Below are 27,014 nucleotides of genomic sequence, written 5' to 3' on the forward strand. Positions count from 1 at the left end.
GAGAGAGAGACAGAGAGAGAGAGAGAGAGACAGAGAGAGAGAGAGAGAGAGAGACAGAGAGAGAGAGAGAGAGAGAGAGAGAGAGAGACAGAGAGAGAGAGAGAGAGAGACAGAGAGAGAGAGAGACAGAGAGAGAGAGAGAGAGAGAGAGAGAGAGAGAGAGAGAGACAGAGAGAGAGAGAGAGAGAGAGACAGAGAGAGAGACAGAGAGACAGAGACAGAGAGACAGAGAGACAGAGACGGAAAGAGAGAGAGACTGACTGACAGAGAGAGAGGCCAACAGAGAGAGAGGCCAACAGAGAGAGAGGCCGACAGAGAGACAGACGAGAGAGAGAGAGGCTGACAGCGAGAGAGAGAGAGAGACAGAGAGAGAGAGAGACCCAGAGAGAGAGAGAGAGAGAGAGAGAGACCGACAGACAGAGAGAGAGAGAGAGAGAGACCGACAGACAGAGAGAGAGAGAGAGAGAGACCGACAGACAGAGAGAGACCGACAGACAGAGAGAGAGAGAGAGAGAGAGAGACTGACAGAGAGAGAGACCGACAGAGACTATATATATATATATATATAAAAAATATATATATATATATATATATATATATATAAAATATATATATATATATATATATATAGATATAGAGAGAGAGAAAGAGAGATAGAGACCGACAGAGAGAGAGAGAGATAGAGACCGACAGACCAAGAGAGAGAGACACAGACAGAGAGAGTGAGAGAGACACAGAGACCCACACACACACAGACACAGAGAGAGAGAGAGAGAGAGAGAGAGAGACAGAGAGAGAGAGGGGGCTGGAGGTCGGGAAACCAAGACTACAACAGTGAAATCACTCCAACATCTACATTTATGTTAAGTGTACACAACTGTACTATGTTCTTCGTCTTTCACTGTTGCAGTCATCACACTTGGGTTGAATCCGAAAGCTGAAGAATGGGTGGAGGCAGTCAAGGAGAGTTGGGGCTGGCTAGTATGCCCTGCAGGACTGCTGTTACATAACTTACCCTGGATTTGGAAAAGATAGGCAGGTGGTAATGTTTGGTGAAGATGTGACCAGAACTCCAGGTAGCAGCTTCCAGAATGTCCCTGGTAGGGCCTCCCCTAAGGAATGGTGTACAGGTAGAAGTTGCCCTCGTGGAATGTGTTCTGACCCCCTGAAGGGTTAGTTTCCCATGGTGTTTGTAGCAGAAATGGATACAGTGTGCTATCCATCTGGAAATTGTTTGTTTTGAAATGGCCTTGCCCTCTTCCCCTGGTGCAAAACTGACTAGAAACTGGTCAGATTTCCTGAAGGGGTTAGTCCTATCAAGGTAGAATCTGAGCCGTCTGTGCACGTCTAAGGAGTGCAGGATCCTTTCCCCTTTATTTTGAGAATTAGTGAAGAAGGTTGGCAAATGGATAGAGAGCCACACTGGACACCACTTTAGGCATAAAAAGTAAGGGTTAGTCCTTAGGGAGACCCTGTCAGTATGAAAAATAATGAAAGGTTCCACAGCCATAAGTGCTTGTAGCTCAGACACTCTTTTAGCTGAAGTGATGGCCAGAAGCAAGGCTGTTTCCCAGGACAGGAATTTTAACTCTACTGACACTGCAGGCTCAAAGGGGGGGAGGGTAGCATGAGCTTTTCCAGTACAAAGTTAAAGGTCCCAAGCAGGGGTGGGGGCTCTCCTTGGTGACCTTAAGTTGTTTGCCCCTCTCAGGAACTGATGAGAAAAGAGAGGTGGCTCAGTGTTGTAATGAGCCTAGATGGCAGAGGTATGGATCTTAATATAAGAGAAGGACAGGCCTCTGTGGAGTAGATCTGCAAGGTAATCCAGGATTAGAGGTAAGGAGGGCAGTGTTGTGTCCTCGCCTTTAGACTGAATCCAGGAACACTACCTTTTCCACTTATCAGCATAGGATTTCCTTGTACTGGGTCTTTTGACTTCAAGAATGACATCCAGCACCTGCTTGCTTAGGCTGGTCACTGGGGAAGAATTCAAGGAATAAGCCAGGCTGCATGATTCAGGGTTTCCAGTTGCGGATGCAAGATCCATCCCTCCTGCTGAGTGAGGAGGGTTGGGATCTGGGGTAGTTGCCAGGGAGGCACCAGTGACAGGCTGCTCATTAGTGGGTACCAGTGCTGCTGTAGCCAGTCCGGGGCAATCAGGATTGCCCTTGGTCTGTACTGTCTTATCTTTAGTAATATTATCATGAGAAGAGGCAGAGGGGGAAATGCATAGATTGAGATGTTTACCACTAGAAGGATACAGCATCCACTTTCCAGACCCTGCTGTGAGGGGTCCTGGTGCAGAATTTGCTGAGCTGGTGACTGTAGGGGGAGGCAAAAAGGTCAACCTCCGGGTCCCCCATTTCTGGGTTTTAAGGCTGAAAGTGCTGGGGTCTAATTGCCACTTGTGTGGGTCTAGGAGATTTCTGCTCAAGTCTTCTGCCAGAGACTTTTGCTGGCCTGGCAGGAATTGAGCTTGCAGATGAATATGCATGTCCAAGGCCATGTTCTACAGGGCCATGGCTATCCTGCAGAGTGGGTAAGAGTGGGTTCCCCCCTGCTTGTTGATGTACCACCACTGTGGTGTTGTTGGTTTTTTATTAGCAGGGGTCCTGGTGAGAGTAGGGATCTGAAAGCTGTTAGAGCATGCTGAACAGCTAGCATCTCTTTTTGGTTGATGTGCAGATGAATATGACTTGGGCTTCAGTGGCCCTGAATGCACTTGTCATCCAGATGTGCCCCCCAGGCATAGTCTGATGCATCTGTGGTTAGGGTCTGGGTGGCGTGGGGTTGAGTAAAGGGAAGTCCCTTGTTCTGGTTGCATGCTGCTGCCCACCAAAGCCACTCTGTCCTTAGACAAGGTATGATAGGTATGGAGGTTTCCAGGTCTTGAGAATGTTGGCACCAAAGACTTTAAACACCACTGAAGTTTCCTCATATGCAGTCTGACATATGGAATTAGTAGAATGCAAGAGGCCATGAACCCTAGGGCCTGCGGGATTTTCCTTGCAGAGAGCTGGGTTCTGGTGGCCATTTGAGTGAAGTAGCCTGTTAGATAATCTAGTAAGAAATGCCATCTGGGATGCTGTGTCCAAGCTTGCTCCCTGGAATACAGTCTTTTGACTGGGGACTAGTTTTGATTTCTTTTCAGTGATCGTGTAGCCCAGGGAGGTTCGAAAGTTTTTTTTACAAAGGTCAGGTGCTGCAACAGCTTTTCCTGACTGTCTGCCTGAATCAGGCAATCGTTAAGTAAGGGTAAATTTGAATCTTTCCTCTGTCTGCAATAGGCAATGGCTGGAGCCAGGCATTTTGTGAAGACTCTGGGAGCAGTGGATAAACCAAAGGGAAGTGCAGAGAACCGATAATACATAGATCCTGTCCTGAAACTTAGGTATTTCCTGCACGAGTCCCTGATAGGGATGTGCAGATAGGCTTCTTTTAGGTCTAGGGTGGCTAACCAGACATCCTTGGAGAGCATAGGAAGAAGCTGCTGAAGGATGAACATTTTGAATTTTGGTACCACCAGGAAAGTGTTTAGAATGGAAAGATCTAGGATTGGACACCAAGTGCCCTCTTTCCTGGGTACCAGGAAAAGTCTGGAATAAAACCCTTGACCTATCTGTTCTGCAGTAACAGGTTGAATTGTCCCTATGGAGAGCAGGGATCGAACTTTTGTTTTGTGCCTCTGCCCACTGGTTTGGAGGAAGGCCTGGGAACCCTTTTGGGGCTGGCAGTGACTGGATGTAAAATTTGTACCCCTGGAACACAATGTTGAGGACCCATCAGTCTTTGGTGATGGAGGTCCAGTTTTTTGTAGGATGGGCAAGTTTTCCTCCGAGAGGCATGAGCAATTGGGCAGAGGTGAGGAGTGGAGTTAAGAAGTCATTGTGAATTCTTTCCGTAAGGGGGTGGCTTAGCACACCCTGTTTTAGAAGTGGAGGTACTCCATTGCTTAGATCTCTGCATACCCTGAGACTGTAACCTGGGGGGGGTCTGTTTGCCTTGGGTCTAGTTTGAGAAGGCCTTGGGGGGCTGGAAAAGACCAATGTTTCAAGGGGCAATGCCCACTGAATCTTGGAGGCTGCACTTGCAAAAATTCTTTGACTGTCTGTATAGACTTAGCTTTTTCTTCCAAACAGATTGTCCTTGTTCAAAGGAGCATTTAGTAATTTTGATTTAACATGTTCTGGCAAGGTCTGCTCCTTAAGCCAAGCATGCCTTCTCAGTACAGAACCAGTGACTGCTGCCCTGCAAGATGCTTCTAGGGCGTCAAAGCCACATTGCAAGGTATGCCTGCTGACTTGGCTTGCAGAATACATAAGCTCTTGCAATTCTTTATTTTCTGCACAGTCTGTAAAGGTAGATAATTTTTGCTTAATAAGTTCCATAATATATGTCACTGGTATTTCAGTATGTGAAACTGGCAATTCAATGCCCTAATGGAGAGAGTTGCAGAGGTGTATACTTTTTTACCCTATCTGTCTAAAGCTCAGGAATCCCTGCCCAAAAGGGTGGGATTCTTAGCTGTAGTTGCTTTTATATCTTTAGGGCCCTGGGAAATGACCTCTGGGTCAGCAGTAGGATTTTTGAAAAGAAATTTGTGAGAGAGTCAGGGACTCTGTAGTACCAGTCTGGTTTTCTTGGAGCAGGGGGTAAAGTATCAGGAGTTAGACTGGATTCCATAAAAGACATCATCCACAACATCCAGAACAGGAGGGATAGCTAAAGGTCAATGTTGTTGCAAATATAAAAATTCTCCGAGTCTCTTTTTGGACCGAGGATAATCCTGGCATTCCCAGTGGAAATGCTCTCAAAGTATGTAGGGTTTCCCCAAAAGAAAAATCCTCTGGAGGGGAAGCAGAAGAAATGGAGTCCTCTGCTTCGGAATCCTCATAAGTAGATAAAGGCATGTCTTCATATTCAGAAACCTCAGAGTCGGACTCTTGGTCTGTTAAAGTTGCTGGGGACAGGTCTCTTTCTTTTAGCAGGGGAAGACTGGCTTCCCCTAATCAGCATAATCAGGTCTTCTACCATTTTAAGCATTTAATGTTGTGGAAAGGAAGCAGTTGCTTGAGTTTGGGTCGTCAGTTTTTTAGGCGTAGCTTGTACTCTTGGCCTGAGAAACTCGGTAGTTTTAGACAGAACTGACAACGTGAAAGAAGTCATCGGTTTGTATCGAGTATCAGTAATGTGAAGAACTTCCTCGGAAGCCGGTGCCTACACAGCGGCTCCGAACCCATCCAAGATGGGGACATCTGCAGGTTCCGTAGTCAAAGAAGAGTCTCGCGGCATACCAGTCTCCAAATGGGTCTCAGTAGCAGCCTGCGAATCCATCAAAGCGGGCATCAGGGGCTGTGAAAGCACCTCATTGAGTAGCGGTGAACTGGCGACTAGCTTAACAGAAGCATCGTCGGCAGTTTTGGACCTGTGTGGTCTGTCTTTGTCTTTATCCTTACATTCTTTCAGAAAATCAGTAGCAACGAAGCCTTTTCAGAATACGGAGATTGAGAGCGAAAATATTTAGTGACAATAAGAGCCCAATTACGAATAGTTCAGGCGTTGAGCAAAGCACAAAACCGACAGTGAGGTACATCGTGGTCGGTGTCTAAACAGGTGACAAAGTAAGAAAGGAAATCTCAGTGTGGTATTTGCTTTCCACAGGCGAGACAATTGTTAACTTTTTCTGACATCGGTTAGAGAAAGAAAAAAAGATCCCCAACAGGGTACTTGGCTTTAGAAGACTCCAGGATGATTCAATTCGGAAACGAAAACTCAGGTAGCGGCCGACCGGCACTCATGCGACGGTCTCTGCTTCGGGCTCCTCTGCAAGAAAGACTGATGTAATGGTGTCGGCTGCCTGCTTTTATACCCCTGACTACCTGACATCAGTCCTGAAGCAACAGCAACTGACGCAGAAATACTAAGTCTCTTGTATTCGGGCTGACTGAGGGCTACCTGAAGCAGATAACCCAAGTGTGAGGACTGCAACAGTGAAACAAGAAGAACATAAATGCAATCCAACTGTCAATCCTGAAAAGCCTCAAAGCAGCATATTCTTCAGTGGCAGTAAAGCCCAGGAGGGCTTCACACCCAAGCATGTCTTTTAGCCAGCTCAGCTTAAGCGGCCTGCTGTTTGGGCACTTTAAAGGTGTCCAGATAGATGCTTTGGAAGCCAAATGGCTGTTGCATCCTTGGCAAGATATAACCTATACATCCAAGACTACTGCAGCAGTGCTCAACAGGATGAACATCTATTACACCAAAAACTGAGTTTCCATGACACCAAAGAAGTAATTTATCAATAATGAATAAACTGTATGAAGAGCAGTACACTGTCCCGATTTATCAGCATTTTCCTCCCAGATGACCTTCCCACAATAAATCAGATCCCAGACTCTTATTACTAGCTGGTTTGATGCAAATGTATAGTTCATTCATTTCAGATATGCCTGGCCCCAACTGAAATGGTTTCTTTAATTTCACTCTAAACTGGTTGCACAAGCACCAATCTCTAACAATTTTTTGTAATTTTTTGTAGGAAAAACTAGGGTTTAAAATCATGTGTGTGTAAGTAATAAAAAAAAAAAAAAAAAGTAAAAACAGACTCACCTCTTGTGTTGGCTGTGATCCAATATTATTGGTCAAGCTTCTGCAAATTACATTAGCACGCTCCCTCCTTATTTGCAATGCAGATTCATAACCAGTGGGCACATAGATCAAGAAATAATGAAATAAGTCACACAAAGCTGCTCTGAGCTTTTCTGATTCCAGTCTCAAAAGCAGTCCTCCTCCAAGCAAAACACTCAGTTCTTCCATCAGCATATTCAAATAAATTGACTCTATGCGTGCAAAAGAACCATGCTCAAATGGAAAAAGTGTTCTAATCAGGCCTGAAAGAGGCTCCTCATAAAGGTCTAGTTCATCCTTACCAAGTTCATTTAGTGAATGCAACATCTGCAGAAAAACCATAAAAAAATAGCTTGCTGGCTGTTCTGGAGGCCCTCCAAGTTTGATTATCTGAGTCAAAAAAATTAAGGCTTTACTTTTGATGACTGGGAGTCCATAATCCAGCATACAGCAGCCAATACTCCATAAAATCAGGTCCTGCTTTCTAAAGAACACAGCTGAGAGAATGTCAGACAGAATTTCTATCAGTGTGAGTTCCATTGAGCTCACGCTTGCCAAATTTAGGACCTGCAAAGGAGCTGGAGTTAAATAGGCAGCATCAGTCTTCTCACTGACCAGAAACCTGCGCAATTCTACTGGCCAACTTGCAGAGCTTCTCTGGAAATGTAACTGACCAACTTTTTCATGCAAGGAAATTATATCTTCAAAAAGTCTAAACAAGTCCTTTGTCAATGCTCCAAAAATAGTCTGCCTCTTGGTTTTGAAAAGGAACAGTAAAGATCGAATCACAGACACCACTTTCCCATGCAAGGCCTGGCAGCTAGGGGCCGCAGCAATACGCAGAAGTCTAGATATGATCCAATTACTGAAATCTAAAAATAAGACAGAAGAAACAAAGCACAATGACTGAAACACGCAAATGCAGCTTCATATAACAAAAGCACCAGCTTTTTGCTTGCCCAAAAAGTTTCTTCTGTTTTATCTTTTAGCCCTCTACCACTTTTTTCTCTCACAGATGTACATTTATCAGCTGCATTCTGATATGATTCAACATAAAACTGCTCAAGTTAAAACTTGACAACTTATCACTGACCAGTAGCCATTCTATATGCCGCTTCAGTCCCACACTAACTTTACCATCATTTTTTTCAAAAGGGTGGACAGACAGCAGAATACTTACACTACATATTTCTGCCATTACAACTAAAATGTGTTTACAATACACATATAACCTCACATGCAAACACATACACAAGGAATAAAATTCGGTAAAACTTCATGTAACTAACAATGGATTAGAAAGTAAATGAAAGCCACTGAGCTGTAACAGCTTTTAGAAAACAAGTGAAAAGTTTAGTTTAACCTTTTCTTTTAAGCAGTTCAGCACTTATTCAGAAAACTAAGTTTATTCTAGACTGAACCAAGCTTATGCATATAAAAACACATATATATAAATTATATATATATATATATATATATATATATATATATATATATATATATATATATATATATATATATATATATATATATATATATATACACACACACACACACACACACACACACACACACACACACACACTTTGGAGTAGTTTTGGAAGACGTCCAAGAAACTCTGCACCTATAGTAAGAGGAAGTCTAAAGTGGAAGACTAATGAAATGGATGGTTATAGGAACTCATTAAGAGCATGACCAAGTGAGGCCACAGTGGTGCAGCGGTTAGCATTGTTGCCTCACAGCAAGAGGTTCTCCCGCTCGATTCTCGGCTGGAGCGCCTTCTGTGTGGAGTCTGTATGTCCTCCCCACAGTCGAGTGACGCTTAAAGACATGCAAGTAGGTGCGTGCGTGAATGGGTGTGCCTTCTTTGAAAGTTGGGCTTCGGGCTGGCAACTCGGCACCATAAAACTCCACTACCAATTATTAAAGGACCGGAGTTCAGCTGTGGCGACCCCTAACTTGGAAAAGCCAAAAGACATTACTTATTAGGAGTATGACCAAACCAGTACGTGTGGACCAATCGAGATTAACCTCACATACCTGGGACTAATGAAAAAATCCCAAACACTTGGAAGAAAATTTGAAAAAAATGGACAAGGCAAAAAGGAGGAGAGGGGAAGAGGGTAGTGCAAGATGATGCTTAAATCCCCTAAAAGACAGCAACTACCCCAACCAGCACTGGGAATGTTTTTCAATTTCTGGATAAAAAATTTCTTCTGGCACGTCACCAAAGTCACCACAACTCATTTTCTCACATCTCAACAATGTCCCCATTGTCTACTCCTCTTCCCAATCTGTCCATTTTTCAAACATTCAAGATATTTTTTGAGCCTTCACTCTCAAAGTATTTGATGAATAGTTTGCTGGTAACTTCATCACATTATTTTGTCTTCACAGAATCCTGCAATGCAGACGGTTAATGTCCTGACAAGGGATCTGGGTGACCCTTGCTGTATTAGCAGAAGGGGCTCTGGAGGGAGTTCTGCTGGGAGGATGGAAGTATGTAGTAATCGTGAGTTCACTCATCCTGGGGGCTGGAGCAGACATCCCTGGTAGCAGCAAGAATTACACCTACAGGGAGTACTAGGTGTTGTATCTACAAAGAATAAGTCTGTTCAGCACACACTAAAAAGCAGCGTAGCTTCAAACTGGCAAGGCTCGTCTGGCAGTATGTATGTTTCTCCAAGCAAAGCAGCACTACTTACGTTCAGACAGCTGCTGCTGGCAGGTGGGGCATCAAGGAGGAACAGTGTTCCACTCCCCTAGACCTGAAGCTGCCCCCTCCCCAATACTCAAATGTTACCAGATAAGGAAAGGACGAGCTGATGAGACTCTCTGGGCAGGAGCAAAGGGTTGTCGACCCATCTTCAAAGAAACAAATGGGCTGACTGAGTGAAGCTAGAACAGCTATCAGAGAGGTCCAAGGGAGTTGGGGGATTGGTGTTTGGGGGGGGGGGTAAAAATATTTGTCTTTTGTTTACTGTATAAAACTTTACATTTTGATAATTTACACACCTCAGAACAGACACCTGTCTGCAGTATGCTCGGCCTTTTTCAGAAATAAATTTATTCCATTACCCAATACCAATATTTGCATTAAACAGTAATGCAAGTTCTAAACAGAGGACCAAATTCCATGACAAATTATGTTTAAGGTACTACTGTGGTTTATGATATGACAAGATACATGTGAAATGTCGAAAGAAAACCTGGGCACAATGTATGCAAAAGAAAAAGCAAACAAGTATTCAGAAAAAAGCAAGCAATCATTCAATGTACACAAATATTACTAGTCAGATGGCAAAAAAATTACTGACTTCACTGTTCCATTCATTTGCAAGTTAAGTAATAAATCAGTTAACATGCCTAAACAGTCATAACATACGCAGTGTAACACAGCTTTTGAGGGTAGTAAATCATAGATAACTAGAATAGGATGATGTTCCCCTACTCGCAACTATCTGAACCAACATTCAGGTCTGAGCTCAAAAAATTCCTTCTAAAGGTGCAAAATGCAACTTATTTCTTTAAACAGGAATAGCCTAAATACTTCCTTGAAATAGAGAACAGAGCATTTTAGAACTTCTTGTTACATTCAGGTCATTAAACTCTCAAAGCAGAGGATTTGCTTTATTTTAATTGAATAAAGGGTATGCATTTTTCTTCTCTGCTCCCTCTTTCTCTGTTCTCACATTCTCCCTTATCTACTTTTTCTCTTCTACCCCCCCCCCAAATACAGCAATAATGGAAGCACACCTTATGTCCACTGTAGACTGTAAATGTCTTCTGTACTATAAAATATCGGTTCTAACAAATTCATTGTGGCAACTAAACTTTAGTTTTCGTCTGAAGTTCTGTTCTACCTTATAATATATATTGTCTGATAAATTCACTGCACTATTGTATCTGCCTGACACAATTGTAACTCACAGGCTTATTCTGAAAAAGGTCCATCTGGATGAGTGTTCTGCCTCAGTCAAAAAAAAAGCAAGCAAGCAAGAAAAGGGAGCAAGAATGCGCATAACTGTGTATGGAGGTCTGCCTCTCCTACTAGCCATTCCTGTAAGTCAACAAGCAAGTCTGACTGGAAGCCCCTCTGTATGTCTAGGTGCCTAGTGTCAGCCTTTGGCTTACAGACTACTGTACATCTATGCATGCATATGCATATATTAATATATGGGAAACATGCAGTTTGTCAAGTCATGGATCAATTAAGCTGCAGTTCAACAAACGAAATTAGACATGGGTTGACAAAGTATCGATCACTGGGCGGCTAGCATCCATTGAACAATTCTCATACAAAATCTGGCCAAATGTACTATTGTTATTACCGCTGCTACAGATCCTAGAGCTTGAAGGATCAAGAGGGCTGAAATCTTGGTACTGCAGATTATTTTTATGACCTGTGATCTTATTGTTTGAACTCTGGTGAGGGAAAGTGAAGATATAGTTGATTTTGTGTTGAGTACTGCTCATATGAATTCTAAACTGAGTTGGTTCTAAATGAGATTTTTCTTATAGTTTATGGTTATCCTCAGAAAGACGCATGTCTGGAGAACCTGGCTCTTGCTTTTAACAGTTGATGCATGTGCAGGGCAGAAATGAGCCAGTCGTGTAGACATGGAGACACACGGAATACCTGCAGTCTCAAATGAGCTGCTACTACTGCCATGCACTTATTAAACACCCTGGGGGCTGTGGTGAGACCAGAGGGCAGAACTCTGAACTGATAATGACTGGCTCCCATCCGGAAACGCTAGAACCTTCTGGATTGCCTGTTCATCTTTATGTGATCAAGCACATCCAGTCATCCTTTCCCAAAAAACAGGAAGAATGGACTGAACTGTGAACATCTGGAACTTGATGCATTGAACTGATGTGTTCAAGCTGCTGCTGAGATCCAAAACTGGTCTCCAGTCCCCTGTTTTCTTTAGCACTAAAAAAGAATCAAAGTTCCAGATTCTATCTGGTCAGGGAGGGACCTCTTGAATGACTCTTTTCTAGTGGCTTTTGTACTTCAATTGCTGCCTGCTCCCTCTGCTTAGGTGGGACACTGGAGATTTTTCTGGAAGGGGGAGGAGGAAGGGAAAAAGGGTATTATATAGCCTCTCCAGAAATGATCCTCTGCAATTTCTAGCCAGGCTCTCCAGTGCAGGGATAACCAATCCCAGATTGCCTCCACAGAAAGGCAATCGGGCCTCTTTTCAGAAGCACTGGAAGGATCTGTCAAAGAATAAATCTCAGGATCCTTGATTTTGTGATCCACCTCTGCCATGGGGGCAGCATCTACAATTTGAGTTTCCCCCTCTACCCCTGGGGAATCTCCTCCACATGTGTCCTGGAAAGGTCCCTGGGACTTTTTTAACCACATTTTTCCACTACCTCATTGATTCCTGGAAAAGGATCTATAATGGGTGGAAAATGTATGCCCATGGCAGACAGTTTCTTTCCATCTTTCTCACACCTGGATAAAGCATCTTTTACCTTGGACCAAACAAATATGTGCCGTCAAAAGCAGCACTGACAAATGAAGATTTGAAGAGCTCTGCAAAATCACATAAGCCCATCCAGACATGCCTCCTTATGGAAACGCCTGAACCCACTGCCCTTGAGGTTCCTTCGGCTACATGCAAAATGGGCTTCATGGAAGAGTTGGAAATTGACTGCAGGGTAGCCAACTGAAAAGTCAGATGTTTGTACTTCTTCACAAACAGATCCAGAGAGTGTGTGTTTGACAGTTCCTTAAATCAGGTCCCTCTGTAACCTGGTGACATATACCAAATATAGTTTAGTGACCTTAAAGCAATGGTCACTGAAGCATGGACATGCTTCCCAAACCTGTCCATTGCCCAAGACTCCTTTTTGGGTAGATCCTTTTTGGGTAGATGGACAGTGGAACTCTCCTCGGCAAGTTCCTTCTTACTGGCTACCGTCATGACCATGGCATCAACAGGCACATCCTTCATCCAAAATGGTTTGCCCTCCGGTGCGGCCATAATTTTGTCAGGTCCCTGACATATCGGTTTAATGGGTCTATATTAGATCAGTGAATGCTTAAACAAGTGAACGCTGATTGATCGACCTTATTTTAGACAAAGTTTAAAATATCGAAGCAACAGAAACTGAAATTTTTTCCTAGGGAAAGAATTTGGTTGTCCGTTTCTGTTGCTTCGGTATTTTCAGCGCTGTGGTGAAAAGTTACGGGTCGGATTCAGGTAAGTGTGCGATTGTGTGGATATGAGTGGTAGGGTGGGTTAGGAGAGTTAGGGTTAGGGATCGGGTTAGGTATGTGTGCAATTGCGTGGACGTGAGGGTTAGGGCGGGTTTAGGTGAGTTAGGGTTAGGGAGCGGGTGAGGTGAGTGTGCGATAGTGATGGACCTTAGGGTTAAGTGGATAGTTAGTGGTGTGTGCATAGTTCAGTGTAGGGTTAGGTGTCAGATTTTAGGAGTATGTGTGTGTGGATTTCTGTTTGCTGTGCTTGTGTTGTGTGTATGTGTTTTGGATCAGCGATTTTTTTCCCCTAGGAAAGAAATCGCTGATCTGACAGTTCGAGATTGTAAGCTTTCGCTTACATAAGGTCGATCAATCAGCGTTCGCTGATCTAATATAGGCCCCAGTTTAATGGGGTCAGGGTCCTTCCATGCCTCTCAAGAGATGAACTGAATAAGCTCTTCAGCAGGCATCATCATCCAAGAGGTAGCTTTGCCAGTACCAAAAGCCTCTAGGAACACAGACTCCTAGGACTAAGGGTTGCTGAGCTTCCAGCCACCTCTCCATTTCAGGATTTCAAGGATATCTCCAAATGAGACATCTTTAGGAGGTGACTGTGGGGACCCTTCACCAAAGTCGGTCTTCTGTGATGCACTGATGGACTCTTCTGGGGAGTCTAAGTGCTTCCTACTGCACATTTTCTTCTTGGGGACCTCCTCAGTGGGATGCTCTGGGAAGAAATCGGAACACCCTACTGGGAAACCTGTGGTTTTGGTAGCAGTTGTCCCTGTGGAAAAGATGGGTGATACACCAAACGCAGAGACATTAAGACTGCAGACTGAGGATCGGAGGCTGAAGGAACAGTCTGTGTTGCTGATGCAGACAATCCTGTCTCCATGGCCTCAAAGGCAGACTTCCCCAGACAGGGTGATGGACCAAACATACAAAAAGGCAAGCATTTGGATCACTGTCCCTCCCTGCTCTGAGAATAATCCCCCAAGGCTGAAGCCAGAGCTGAACTAACCTGTGCAGAGGCTCCGAGGCACAGAGATGGCTCTCACAACTTCAGAGTTGACTCCAACACCTCAGATCTGACAGGGTAGCCTCGTTTCCAAGAGTTCTCCGGATCTGACTGAACCAAAGTGCACAGAGCAAATTTCAGATCAGAGGATAAGTGTATTCTCTGATCGGAGGCCGACGGAGCCAGGCAGTCCAGATCCATGGATTCTGAGGAGGAACTGGTAGAGGGGGTGTAGTGGAAGATTGGACCACCATTCCCAAAAGGGGTAGGAGCCAAGGAGACACCTGTCAGGCAGTGAACGAGAGAATCCTTCTCACCAATCTCTCTGCATCTTCTGTTAGTATCCACTTGCTTTCCAAGAGTCTATCGAAGAGGACCAGAGTCTCTCCAAAAAAAGAGAAGAAACCCTGGAGGACACTGGGTCCACCAAGGGAGAGTTTCTGGTCCTTGGGAGGTAAAAGGTACTGGAAGTTGAATCAAATGATTTCCAAGTTATACAAATAATCTTTGCTGCTCTTTATTTTTTGGATCCAATGAGGCGGTCAAATCCAATGAATCTCTTTTCTTTAGCTTCGGATCAGAGGTCAAATTCTGAACAGATAGCTTATTTTTTCTTTCCAGGATCTGAAGGGGAGGTTGGATCCAAAACAGGCCTTTTCTTAGACTTCTCTGAAGGCTTTGATGAAGAAGAGCTTAGGGAAGAAGATTTAGTCATTTTTGATTTCTCAGAGGATAGAGCTCCAGATAATGCTTCACTAAAGGAAGAAGGGAGTAACCCTGTTAAAATCAACTTGTTTTTGTGTTCAACTAAGGCTCGAGGGTTAAAGGCATAACAAATGGAGCAGTCCTCTTGAAGGTGCAGTGGTCCTAAACAGTACACACGTACAATATGTGGGTATCAGAAACCGTAATCTTGCATCCGCACTTTAGACATTTTTTTAAACCCAGACAGGTCTTTCTCTTTCTGCCAGTTTAACACTAGCAGGAAAAATACCAGATATTCAACAAGTAAGAAGCTGATTTTATATGTATACATACATATATATATATATATATATATATATATATATATATATATATCTATATATACATACATACATTATATATATATATATATATATATATATATATATATATATATATATACACACACACATATATACATATATCTATATTAAAACACAAAACACTCTGCAAAAACACCCACTGGTAATCTGGAACAATCAGGATGCAAGGATCACGAACCAGGCGTTGAGTAAAAGTCCTTTAATTAAACAGCTTCACCAGCTCAGCGTAAAAAAATGCAAACACTTCCAAAATGTAACGTCAAGCGCTTTCACCCGGGCCCTCCCAGGCTTTCTCAAGACATTTTTACATAGGGTGGTGAGTCTATTTATATTACCCTTGCCCAACCCAAATACTTTAATTAACAATCAATTATGTTATTATCACACTTACAATTTAAAGAGATAAAACTTTTTCTATCTCAGTTATATAAATACAATGTTAGACTTTGCTCACATAATAACCTGCACAGTTCCCTATTTTCTTTATTCCCATCTACCCAAATTGTTTACATGTTATTAAAATTATTAGAAAAGATATGCATATTTCAAATATTAACATCTATTTAAAATTCTAACTAAAATCTTCTTAAAAATCTTGCAAAACTACTTATAACTAAAAACAATTATTGTTGGAAACCAAGTAGCTTCTATAATGTTTCATAACCTTTTATAACATATCCAACATATCATTTTTAAAAATATGATATAGCTTAACATAGCATTAGCCAGCAAAAACTGACCACTAAACACAGTTCTTATGGTCTCATTTAACCATCATTGGCATTCTAAATCTTGGAAAAGTTTTTTAACGTCTCTGAGCCTGCATTTTGTACTGATGTCCATAGTAATCCTAGTGCCAACCCACATCATTCAATTCTAAATTACCTGTTTTTGGTACCTAGCCAACTAATTTGTTTGTTTAAAGGGTGGTCATTCTCTTACCTCATTTTATAGCTTTGCTCTTCTGATTTTTAATAAACTAGTAATGCTAATGGCTCCATTAAGCCCAGGGGATTTTGCTGCTTCTAACCTCACTTGCCAAAGCAGTTCCTTATATTCTAAGGATGTTTCCCAGTCTCCTCCTCTGGGGCCGGCGTGCACTTGTTCAAGCACCATGAACCTTAATTCCATGTTTTCACATGTCAATGCATGCTTAAAAAATGCATTGGTCTCCTTCCCTTTGCTAATTTCATAGAGGTGCTCGTACACTCTTTTGGCTAATGTCCTCTCCGTTTTTCCTACATAGAAACATTGGCAATGTTGACATAACCCTAAATAGACTACACCCTTAGCCTTACAGTTGAAGTACCCTGGGGATTTTAAATAAATTTTTCTTGAATTTAAATAGAAGCCTTTTTTGTCAATCATATTCGGACACTGTCTACAAGTGTTACATCTAAATGTGCCATTCTTGCTATTTCTCCCTCCTTTTTTTGTCTCATAATTTGTTTCTAATAGTTCTTTTAAATTTTTATTTCTCCTTCTAACTAACTGGGGTTTATTGCCAAGTGCTTTCTTAAATTCTTCGTTCATAGTTACAATTGGCCAGTATTTGTTAATAATCCTTTCCACTGACCAACTTTCGTTACAATTTGTGTGTACGAACAAACACCCTTGTTTTTTCACTTTTTCTCCAGCCTTATTGTTGTTGTCTCTACGTTCTTCCCCTAGTAAAGGAAAATATTTATCCTTTCTCTGACCTTTTACCTCTGCTGTTATTTCATCTATTAATTGTGTGGGATACCCTCTCTCCTCAAATAACTTTTTCAAAAATAGGCACTCCTCGTTAAATAATGCCTCTTCACTGCACATTCTCGCTGCCCTAATGATCTGTCCTTTAATAACTCCTTTTCTTTGAAATAAGGGATGGTTGCTGTTAAAATGGAGAAACATATTAGAATAACTATTTTTTCTGTGTATGCGTGACATAAAGCAACCCTTTTCTGCATTTTTGCATAAATCTACATCTAGGTACTGCAACCTGTCCGCACTAATGTTGCACGTAAATTTTAAAAACTCTGTACTACCATTGATGTATTCAATAAATTGTTCAAGTTTTTCTATACTGCCCTTCCATAATATACATATATCATCTAGGTAGCGTTGATAATGTGCAAGATATTCTGCCCACCGCGTGTTGAATACAAATTTGGATTCCCAATAACTTAAGACAATGTTAGCGTATGCAGAGGCGCAGGGGGTCCCCATTGCCACACCTTTTTTCTGTCGGAATAATTCTCCACAGAAAAAAACAAAATTATTATTCAAAATAACCTCCATTAATTCAACCAACAATGCTATCATTTTGCCTCCCAATCTTGAATGTTCTGCCAGCATCTCATTGAACCATGCTAAACCAATTCCATGTGGAATACTTGGAAATAGTTCCACTACATCAACTGTCACCATATACTCAGTTTCCTGATACAATTCTTTCTTAATACTCCTTAAAAATTCCCAGGAGTCCTTACATAAGCCTTTTAGAGATGTTGTAAATTTTTTCAATATTGCATCTACGAACTTCCCAAGTGGTTCAGTAATCCCCCTAGCTCCTGCTACAATTGGTCTAAATACCAATGGTTGTAGCCCTTTGTGCACTTTGGGGATACCAAAAACAATGGGAGTGACTGGTTTGGGCACTAGGAGGTAGTTGTAAAGTTCTTCATTAATTGCTCCTTGATATAAATTGTCCTCTAGTTTGTACTTAATTTTAGCGTATGCAATATTCCTCTCGTTCACTGACACCTGATTGTATTGTTCAATGTCATGTAAATGTGTGTACAACGAAGCTTCATAGTCGTGTTGGTACATAAGGACCACTCCCCCCCCTTTGTCCGTTTTCATGACTCTAATTCCTTCGCTGTTTAGTTTTTTGATCAATTTGTATGATACTTCAGAAAAATTGCTACTTTTTGACATATCATTAATACATATATTTCTGATTTCCGCTTCAACCATGTCCTCAAATGTTTTCAGGACAGGATGCAATGGGGGGTTCCATATACTTCTCCTATGAAGTTTGTTTCTGTCACTTAAATTCTCTTTTAAAATCGCTGTTATATTTAATTGCCTTGTAAAAAGCTTCAAATCTAGAATAGTCTTAGGTATGTTAATGGGACCTTGTGGAACAAAGTGTAGTCCCTTGGTGAAAACCTCAAAGAACAAATCATTAACCTCAACCTCCGTGTAATTGAATATAGAAAAATTCCCTTTCTTAACAACCTTACAACATTCATTATGCAATTATTGAGGTTAATGATTTGTTATATATATATATATATATATATATATATATATGTATGTGCGTGTGTATATATATATATATATATATATATATATATATATATATATATATATATATATATATATATAAAATTGTGTGTGTGTGTATACATATGTGTATATATATATATATATATATATATATATATATATATATATATATATATATATATATAAACACTTTATAAACTTTTTTCCTTTTAGTAGGAAAAGAGAGAGAGGGGAAACAATAACTCCCAGCTCTGGTAAGTAAAGGCTACACAGAGTGTAGAGAGACAAGGAATACTAACAACAGCATTCAAGGTACAAAAAAATGCATGAGAGAAAGGAAAGGGACAGACTATATTAGAACTGGGAAAAAGATCTCAGCACAGTCAAGCAGAAGGTAAGGGAAGCAAGACAACCTAACAATTTAAAGGTTTTAACTATAAAAAGAGGTAAGTTGTTAGACATCATAAGTTTATCTGCTCAAGAGCATCGGTTCACCACATCTTTCACATATAGTGGTAAACGAGATCCAAGGTACTTGGGGGTGGTGCGTTACGGGTAAGAGAGAAGCACAAGAGTTTTTTGGCTGCCACAAGCTTTTGTAACAGCCAAGTCGGATCCGAGGGATCAGATCTGAAACCTTAAGTTGAAAACAGAAGGGAAACGGACATCAGATGAAAAGTTACGAACAAATCTGTGATGGCAGTTTCACCTCAGTAGACACTAGTATTCCCAGCTTTTGTATCTTTTTCTCTAAAAGAAACTGGGTCAAAATGTTTCCAAAAAAAAATAATAATCATCAATCACTCTTTCTGCTTGACTTTCCAGTGCATTAGATTTTGTTACCAAAAGTACTGCAAGTCCTTTTCTCAGATTACCAATGCTCAAAGAACTATATTCAGACATGTACCTTGGGACAGTTTCAAAAATATTTCAGTGGATGACATTTGTGCAGCTGCTAGGAGGATATCATTGAACACCTTTGCAAGTGATTATAAACTATAAATCATCTTCTGGTCTAGGTCAGCCTTCATCGATGCCATAATTCAGAATGTTACTTTGTGATGAGCCACCCAAACAGGATTATTTTGGGATTCTGAAAAACCCAATGTCATATATGAAAGTTACATTCTTACCATACTGAGAGATCTGCACTGGCAGTTTTAACTATCACCATTCCCACACACCCCCGCCTAAGGGTACACACTGTCCAGTGTACACTCCACTAAGGGTAAACTGGGACACTGTCCTCCTTGCATCTAGTCTTGGTTTTGTCCCTCAGAATTTTTTTCTGGCTGCTCTAACTCACAGGCTTCTAATACCTGAAAATAGGTGCCTTCTGTGATGAGGATTATGGGTAAGGAGAGAGAAATACTAAGGTAGCCTGGGAAAGCTTTTTGTGCAGAGTTGACAATTGCCTACTGTTCTTGGTACTATAAACTGACATTCAAGTGCCCAACATCAAATATCAGTACTCTCATATCTGATGTAGAAAACGGACTTTTCTGCAAACCATCACCCATTTTATTTTAAATAACCTTTATAGTTATAGTTGGGATTTTTGCAATTCAAATGGAGACTTAAAGTTCAATTCACAGATAATTTTCTTCTAACTAAACAGTGCACTTAAAACAAGGGGAGTAATCAAACATCGCCTGTATTATGAATGTTCATTTAGAAAAACGACTATAATTCCAAAATGTGGTTACTGTCAACATTTCTGCCAGACCTCACAACAAACACCTCCAAACATGTCACAAATATAACAACTTCCATGCTAGGGATTCAAGTTTACCGATAATCCTTAACTCATTTCATCCAATCCATCTAATACAGTATAAAGTCAAAAACCTCTAACTTCTAATGGGTGTGGACTAAAACTTAAAAAAGAATGAAATTGATAGGGCAGGATTCAGGAAGGCTTACACGAAGTTTAAGAGTAGTGTAAGCCTCCGTGTAAGCCTCCCGATCCAGGAACAGCCCAAACCTCCGTGTAAGAGACAGCTAACATGTCTCTTACACGGACTGGGCGTGGAAATGCTCAATACCTCACTTGCAGCTCAAAGATATGCAAATGAGGTATTTGAGCGATCCAACAAGCCTAAACCAGTCAGTGTAACGGACGTGTTAGCTGCAGAAATGTACTCAGCTGACAACTGAGTACATTTCTGCAAAATTGACAACGGAGCTATGTCACCTCCAAATAAAGGGTGCATATGTTTCATTTAGCATGCCAATGGCCAGATATGTGGCCATTGGCAATAAAAAGTGTTGCAAAAGTATTTTAAATAACTTTTTTTTTTTTACGTGGGATTTTGATGTTTAACTGCAGCGCACACCCGCGCAAACGGGGTGCACTGCCTAAAACTGAAAACCGAAGCTTATAAGCCCACAATTGTGGAATTTATGTATTACATGGAATGACAATGGAGGGACTAGCAGACCAAAAACAATATGGCCTCCGTGTAGTGGTTGCCAAGGGGGGGAAGCTCCGTGTAAGATATGTAACTAAGCATTACTAGGCAATCCTATGTAAATGAAGGTTACAATACTGAATCACACTGCCACATAGGTAATGAGCACTTTCTGAGTAGTGTAAGAGTTACAGAAGGGGGAGGAACAGAGTAAGAGGTAGGTGACATCACGGGGGGAATGATAGAAATAAATGTATCAGATTGGAGGGCAATGTAAGGTGACAGACAGACATCAGGGAGAGAGGTGTGTCCCAACAGAACACTAGGAAAGTCAAGAAATAGAGGGTGCACACTATCCCTACACTCAAACTTTCTTGATATACGTGCATGCGCGCGTGTAAGGCAGGTTCAACATGTGGGAGCGTGTTGCAAACCGTTTACAACGGTTTGCTGGCGTCTGCACGTGTAAGGCTGTGTGCGCGCGTTTTAACATGAATCAGCTGAGTTCACACCGTGTAAGGATGTGTGCGTGCGTGTAACACCGTGTAAGGATGTGTGCGCGCGTTTAAGTAACTGTGAGCGTGCTTAAGCTGGTGTGCACATTGCTCCCCCTGAGGAAACAGAGAGGAAACAACCAGAATACAAGGAAGCTGCCAGAGGATACTGCTGGAGTTAATTGGTGGAAACAATTGGAAGCAGGCAATTACACAGGCAGACTAGAAGCCCAACCCAGCACTTAAAACACTGCAAACAACAGTGCAGGGTGTTTCTCACAAGAGATACTGCAAGAAAGTAAGCTATCAGAATTGAAAACTGAAAAAACCTGAACTCAGAGCAGAAATGCTAGGGGCTGCCATAGCTGTTATAATCAGGCATAGGCGAATTGCTGAGGGTGGTGACAATGCAGATGCTGACAGACAACCCAGAGTGAGGAGAAGGAGAAGAGTATACAGGCCCAGGGTCACCTACCATGGGTTACATGATCCGGAGATAGTAGAGCGCTACAGAGTGGACAGAGACCTTCTGCAGCAAATTGTTGAGCTGTGCAGGCCACGCCTCACACACAGAACCAACAGAGGGGAACCCATCCCAGTGGAAACCAAGGTATGTGTTGGCCTAAGAATACTAGCAACAGGTACCTTCCAGAGACCAACTGGTGATATGATGGGGATATCACAGGCATCAGCCTCCAGGGTACTGCACCAGTTCCTGGATGCCATGTCAGCACATGTCGGTGATCATGTATATTTCCCCAATGCCCGTGAGGTATTGGCCAGCAATATGCGTCTCTTCCAGCAAATAGCGGGATACCCTGAGGTACTGGGTGCAATAGACTGCACGCACATACGCATCAAAGCACCAGCCGGTGAGCGGGGTAGAGCCTACATTAACCGCAAGGGATTCCCCTCCATCAACTGCCAGGTCATGTGTGATGCCCAGGGCATAATAATGAATGTGTGTGCTGACTGCCCTGGGAGCTACCACGATTCCCACATCTGGCATCTGATGCAGCTGTACCAATCATTTGCCAGTGGGGACTTCCCACACGGACACCTAGTGGGGGATGCAGGTTATGCACTTGAGCCGTGGCTGATAACACCCATCAGAAATGCACACACACCTGAACAGGAACGCCATAATGAGGCACACGCACAAACACGTAATGTCATAGAGCGTGTGTTTGGGCTGCTCAAGTCACGGTTCCGGTGTCTGGACACATCTGGTGGAGCCTTGCAGTACACACCAACTACATGTACCCAAATGATCATGATATGTGCTATGCTACATAATATGATCCTGCGGAAACAGCTGCAGCAGGACCAGCATAGGGCTGGGCCAAACATACCCCCACCATTGCCAAGGCCACCACAGGCAGAGGGTGACTCGGAGGAGGAACAACCTGACCTTGCCCCAGTAGGCAGAAGGAGGCGTGCCCAGTATGCCCTGGCCTTGGCAATGAGGCAACACATAGCACATACACTTGGTCAGTAGGAACACTGGGACTGATACCCACTCATATAGTAACAGGGATGCCTAACATGACACAACCTGCTTCCAAACATGTACAGGGAGTGTAGTATGTGCATCCGACAGAGGCAGCCCTGCAGCACCACCTGAGGCATGAATGCCATGTGTTAAGTAATGTAACACCATGTACCATATGCACACCTGAGGACCCTGACTAACATCCACCCTCACCAATCATAAACCACAAAAACACAAACCCACATTCATAGGTACCACAAGGGATAGGAACCTAGATGTAATGCTGCCCAATGCCAGAAGTATAAACAGCAAGATGCGTGCAGTGTAAATGCACACAGTATAGAGAATGTAGATATCCGTGCTGTAATAGAAAACTGGGTCAAAACCCACATCAGCACCCTAACACTACCAGGTCACACCTCATACAGTGATGTACATGTGCAAAAACATGGAACAAGCTACAAAACGAGGGTGACTAGCAATAAATGTCATGGATAACCACACCCCATGTTGGTACCACAACAAGAAGCAACAAGGATTAGCCATGGTCAAATACCAATTGCTAAAACTGCCTACTACTATATAGCTTGCTGCAGACCACTGTCCTAATAGCAGGAACCGCACCAGGCCTATGTTCATAGGTTCATACTAGGCTATCTGCCCTAGGGCATTTATAGACCTAGCCCAGAGTTTTGTGGCTTCCGCCACCCCTTCAGTTTGAAGGATATATGCCCATTATTTTGCTGTGCCTCTGTCAAGCAGTGACACTGAGGTTATCCCTGGGGTATACCTGCGATCTCCCATCCATTGGTCAAGATTCCTCTTGAACAAAGCCAGCGAGGTTCTCAGCCTCACATGTACCAGGATGTTGTTCCACAGCATAGGGAGTCTCTGGGTGATGAATCTGTCCCTCCAGCACGCCCTATTAATAGCCGTGTTGAGGTTTAAGTCTCTTGCCCTTGTAGTTCTGATGGATTTAGAGGTTTTGAGGTGAAGCATGTTCATTAATTCCGGGTTGGACATGGCCTTGTATGTCAGGCACAGGCCACCTCTGAACAGACGGTAAGCGACTGAATAGAGCTGGAGTTCCTTCAGTCGGGCAGCATAAGACATATTTTTGAGACCCTTTATCCTTCTGGTGAGGAATGTTTGGGGCCTTTCCAATTGCTGCAGGTGTCGGGTCAGATACATTCCGAATGGGGCATTGTACTCAATCATTGGTCTGATGAGTAATGAGTACAGGGGAACAATGACCTCCCTTGATCTAGATGTGAATCCCTGCATGATCAGGTGGGCAATGTAGAAGGTCTTCCTAACTACTTTGGCAACGTGAGTGTCAAACGAAAGGTTACTGTCAACCTGGGTGCCCAGATCCCTGATAACCTCTTCAGTGCTTAGAGGATTGCCACCTATATGGGAACTAGGGGTAACCTTGTTTTTCCCGAAGGGTATGACTATGCACTGTTTAGCGTTTAACTTTAGGACATGGCTCTGGCACCAGTTATCCGTTTCTATGAGACCCTTCTGAAGGATGTCTGTGTCAGATGGGTTTTCAACTATGGTTCCCAGTTAGCAATCATCTGCAAACTTTGTCAGCCATAATCCTCCTGTGTTTGCTTGTACTTCTGAAAAGTAGATGCCGAACAAAAGTGGGCCCAGGACTGAGCCCTGTGGGACACCACTTGTGACAGGCTTGGTTGGAGTGTGACATGGCGCCAGCAACTCTGACCCTGTGGGTTCTGTCACTTAGCCAGTTTGCAACCCATCTTGTGATGTATGGGTTTACATTTAAGCTGGTGAGTTTGTCAATGATACCCAAGTGAGGTATTGTATCGAAAGCCTTTGCCAGGTCAAGGTAGGCTGTGTGGACTGCCTTGCCCTCATCAATGGCCTTGGTGACTGTTTCGAAAAAGTCAACCAAGTTTAAAAGGCATGATCTGCCCTTGACAAAGCCAAACTGGGTTGGATCCAAAGTCTGCAAGTCCCCTATATCTTCATTTATGAGTTCCATTATGATCCTCTCCATAGCTTTGCAGACCAGGCTTGTCAAGCTGATGGGACGGTAGTTTCCAGGGTCGGTGGAGGCACCTCTTTTGTGAAGTGGGACCACCGTTGCCGTACGCCACTCCTTGGTACATATCCTGAGGTGAGGCTAAGATTAAACAGCTGCCCTAACTGCGGGTTTAATTCCTCATTGAGTTCATGGAGCACACAACCGGGAACACCATCTGGTCCCATGGATGCTGTGTTTCTCGCCTTGGATAGAGCAGTTCTCACCTGAGCATTTGAGATGTCTGGGGGGCTACAATCCTCTGGTATAGATATCTCTCCCTTTGGGGGGGAGGGGGGGGAGAAATCTGCACTGAACCTGTCAGCCAGTATGTTGGCAATGTCTGTAGGTTCAGTGATTTCTACATCATTTTGAACTAATTCTGAGCATATCTGGGAGTCTCCTCCCAGGTTTCTAACATAGCTAAAAAAAGGCCTTATGATTGTCTTTTGAGTCCTTAGCGAGTTTTCTCTCAAAATTTGCCTTGGATGATGTTATGGGAGATCTCAGTTTTTTACTTATAATGAGCAGGGGTGTCTTCCCTTCTACGGATTTTGCTCCATCTTATAGTAGCTCCTTCCTTCTGTTGTAGAGCTTGTTTATGGCTGGAGTCCACCAGACTGGACGCTTGCCTTTGGTACAAATAGTCTTTGTTTTGTTTGGGATTGCCTGATCCATGCAGTCCTGGAGGTGCTGGTAGAAGACATCTGCAAGTGATTCAGCGGCTTGGGTAATGGTTTCCGCTAGCTTGGGGGCCTTGAAAGAGACCACACCAGTCTTTAGAAGTGTGAAGTCGGCTTTTGAGAAGTTCTTCACTGTGGTCTTTTTTTATCTGGGGTGGGGGCGGGATGTGGACTTCCAGTGAGATTAGTTTATGATCTGATCTCACCAATGATGGGTACACTTCTGGTGTTGAACATTGTGACCCCATGTTCGTGATGATGTGATCTAGTATGTTGTCTCCTCTTGTGGGGATGGTGACTAGTTGTTCCATGGCATTTGAGTTTATGAACTCTAGGAACCTTTGGGCTAGAGTGTTGGGGCTTGAGTAGTGATCCCAGTCTATTTTTGGATAGTTGAAATCACCCAGTATGATGGTGTTTGGAGATACATTTATCCCCTCCAGTGTTTTCAGGAAAGCTGTGTGAGGTTCCTGAGTTTGAGAGGGTGGCCTGTAACATGCCACAAACTGCAGATCAGTCTTGCCTACGGTTAATTGCACCTGGATGGTCTCCGATGCATCGTGTGTTGCCACCAACCCTGAGGTGAGGGTGTCCTTGATGAATATGGACACCCACCCTCCTTTCTTGGTGTTGTCCGGATTTTGGGGCCGGAACGCATGATATGAGGTAACACCTGATAGTGCCAGGGTGCTGTCAGGAGCCTTGAACCATGTTTCAGTCACAGCACAGACATCGATGTTCTCCATACTGAGAAGGGCTTCGAGTGCGTGCATCTTGAGGTTGAGACTTCTGGCATTGAGCAGCATTACCCTTAGTTTATTTCCTTTTTTGTGTTCTAGGGTGGTAGGTTTAGAATCTGAGCCTTGCCTAAAAAAGGCACAATGGGGGTGGCAAGAGCCTTAGCCAAAATCCGGAAGCCCAGGGGTGACAGGTGCAAGCCGTCCCTTGTGAATCAGCGTGGCTTGTCCAGCATGTCATCCCAGGCAGACAGACATTGGATCCCCTTTGAATGACACCATAGTTTAAGCCAATTATTACAGCTGATCATCTTGTCTCCGTATTGTGGCATCATTCTTGGTGAAGGTAGGATACTGCTCAAGGTCAGGGTCATACCTGCCTGGGCTACATAATCAGAGAGCTCCTCTATGTCTCTTTTCATGTAGTCCAGGGAGGTACATCTCAGGTCGTTCACACCAGCATGGACAATGACTGAGTCATACTTGTACTTGCAGTTGAGTGACCTGAGTGCTTGCATTATGTGGTGGATTCCAGCGCCCGATAGGCAGCTTACTGTAACCTTCTCCTTACTCAATCTGGTGAGCGGGACGTCAGTGTGTCTGACTATGGAGTCAACTATGACGAGTGTGTCTGGCATTGTGTTTGGCCTTAAGGGCTGTGAATGTTTGGCACACTGACTCTGTGGTCTATGTGTTGCATGTGCTGTGCCCTGTGGAGGCAGTTGTTTGGGTGTCTGCTTTGGTGGCCTCTGCTGTTATGGTAGATTTCTGATCAGAGCCTCCGAGTATGTCTTTGTGTGTTTATGTGTATGATTTGAAGTTGTGATAGTGCTATGTGAGACTGGGTTTGTGGTGTGTGTGGTTACCTTCTCCTCCTCTCTGGTCTTGCCAGTCCTATGTTGAGAGAGCTCAGCCTCCAGTTTGGCTATATAGTTGCATCTCTTGCAT

General features: G+C 43.1%; 1 protein-coding gene across 1 annotated transcript in view; it reads right to left on the minus strand.

The window, feature by feature from the left end:
- The window catches only part of ATR (ATR serine/threonine kinase), a 1,835,177-nt gene that overhangs the window by 1,694,023 nt on the left and 114,140 nt on the right, over window positions 1-27,014 (minus strand). The window contains exon 4 of the mRNA XM_044071973.1: window positions 6,610-7,499. Coding sequence (XP_043927908.1) covers window positions 6,610-7,499 — 890 coding nt within the window. The remainder of the gene's footprint in view (window positions 1-6,609; window positions 7,500-27,014) is intronic.

This window comes from Protopterus annectens, chromosome 5.part0 (genome assembly GCF_019279795.1).
Source record: "Protopterus annectens isolate FY-2018-M chromosome 5.part0, PAN1.0, whole genome shotgun sequence".
Classification (NCBI taxonomy): domain Eukaryota; kingdom Metazoa; phylum Chordata; order Ceratodontiformes; family Protopteridae; genus Protopterus; species Protopterus annectens.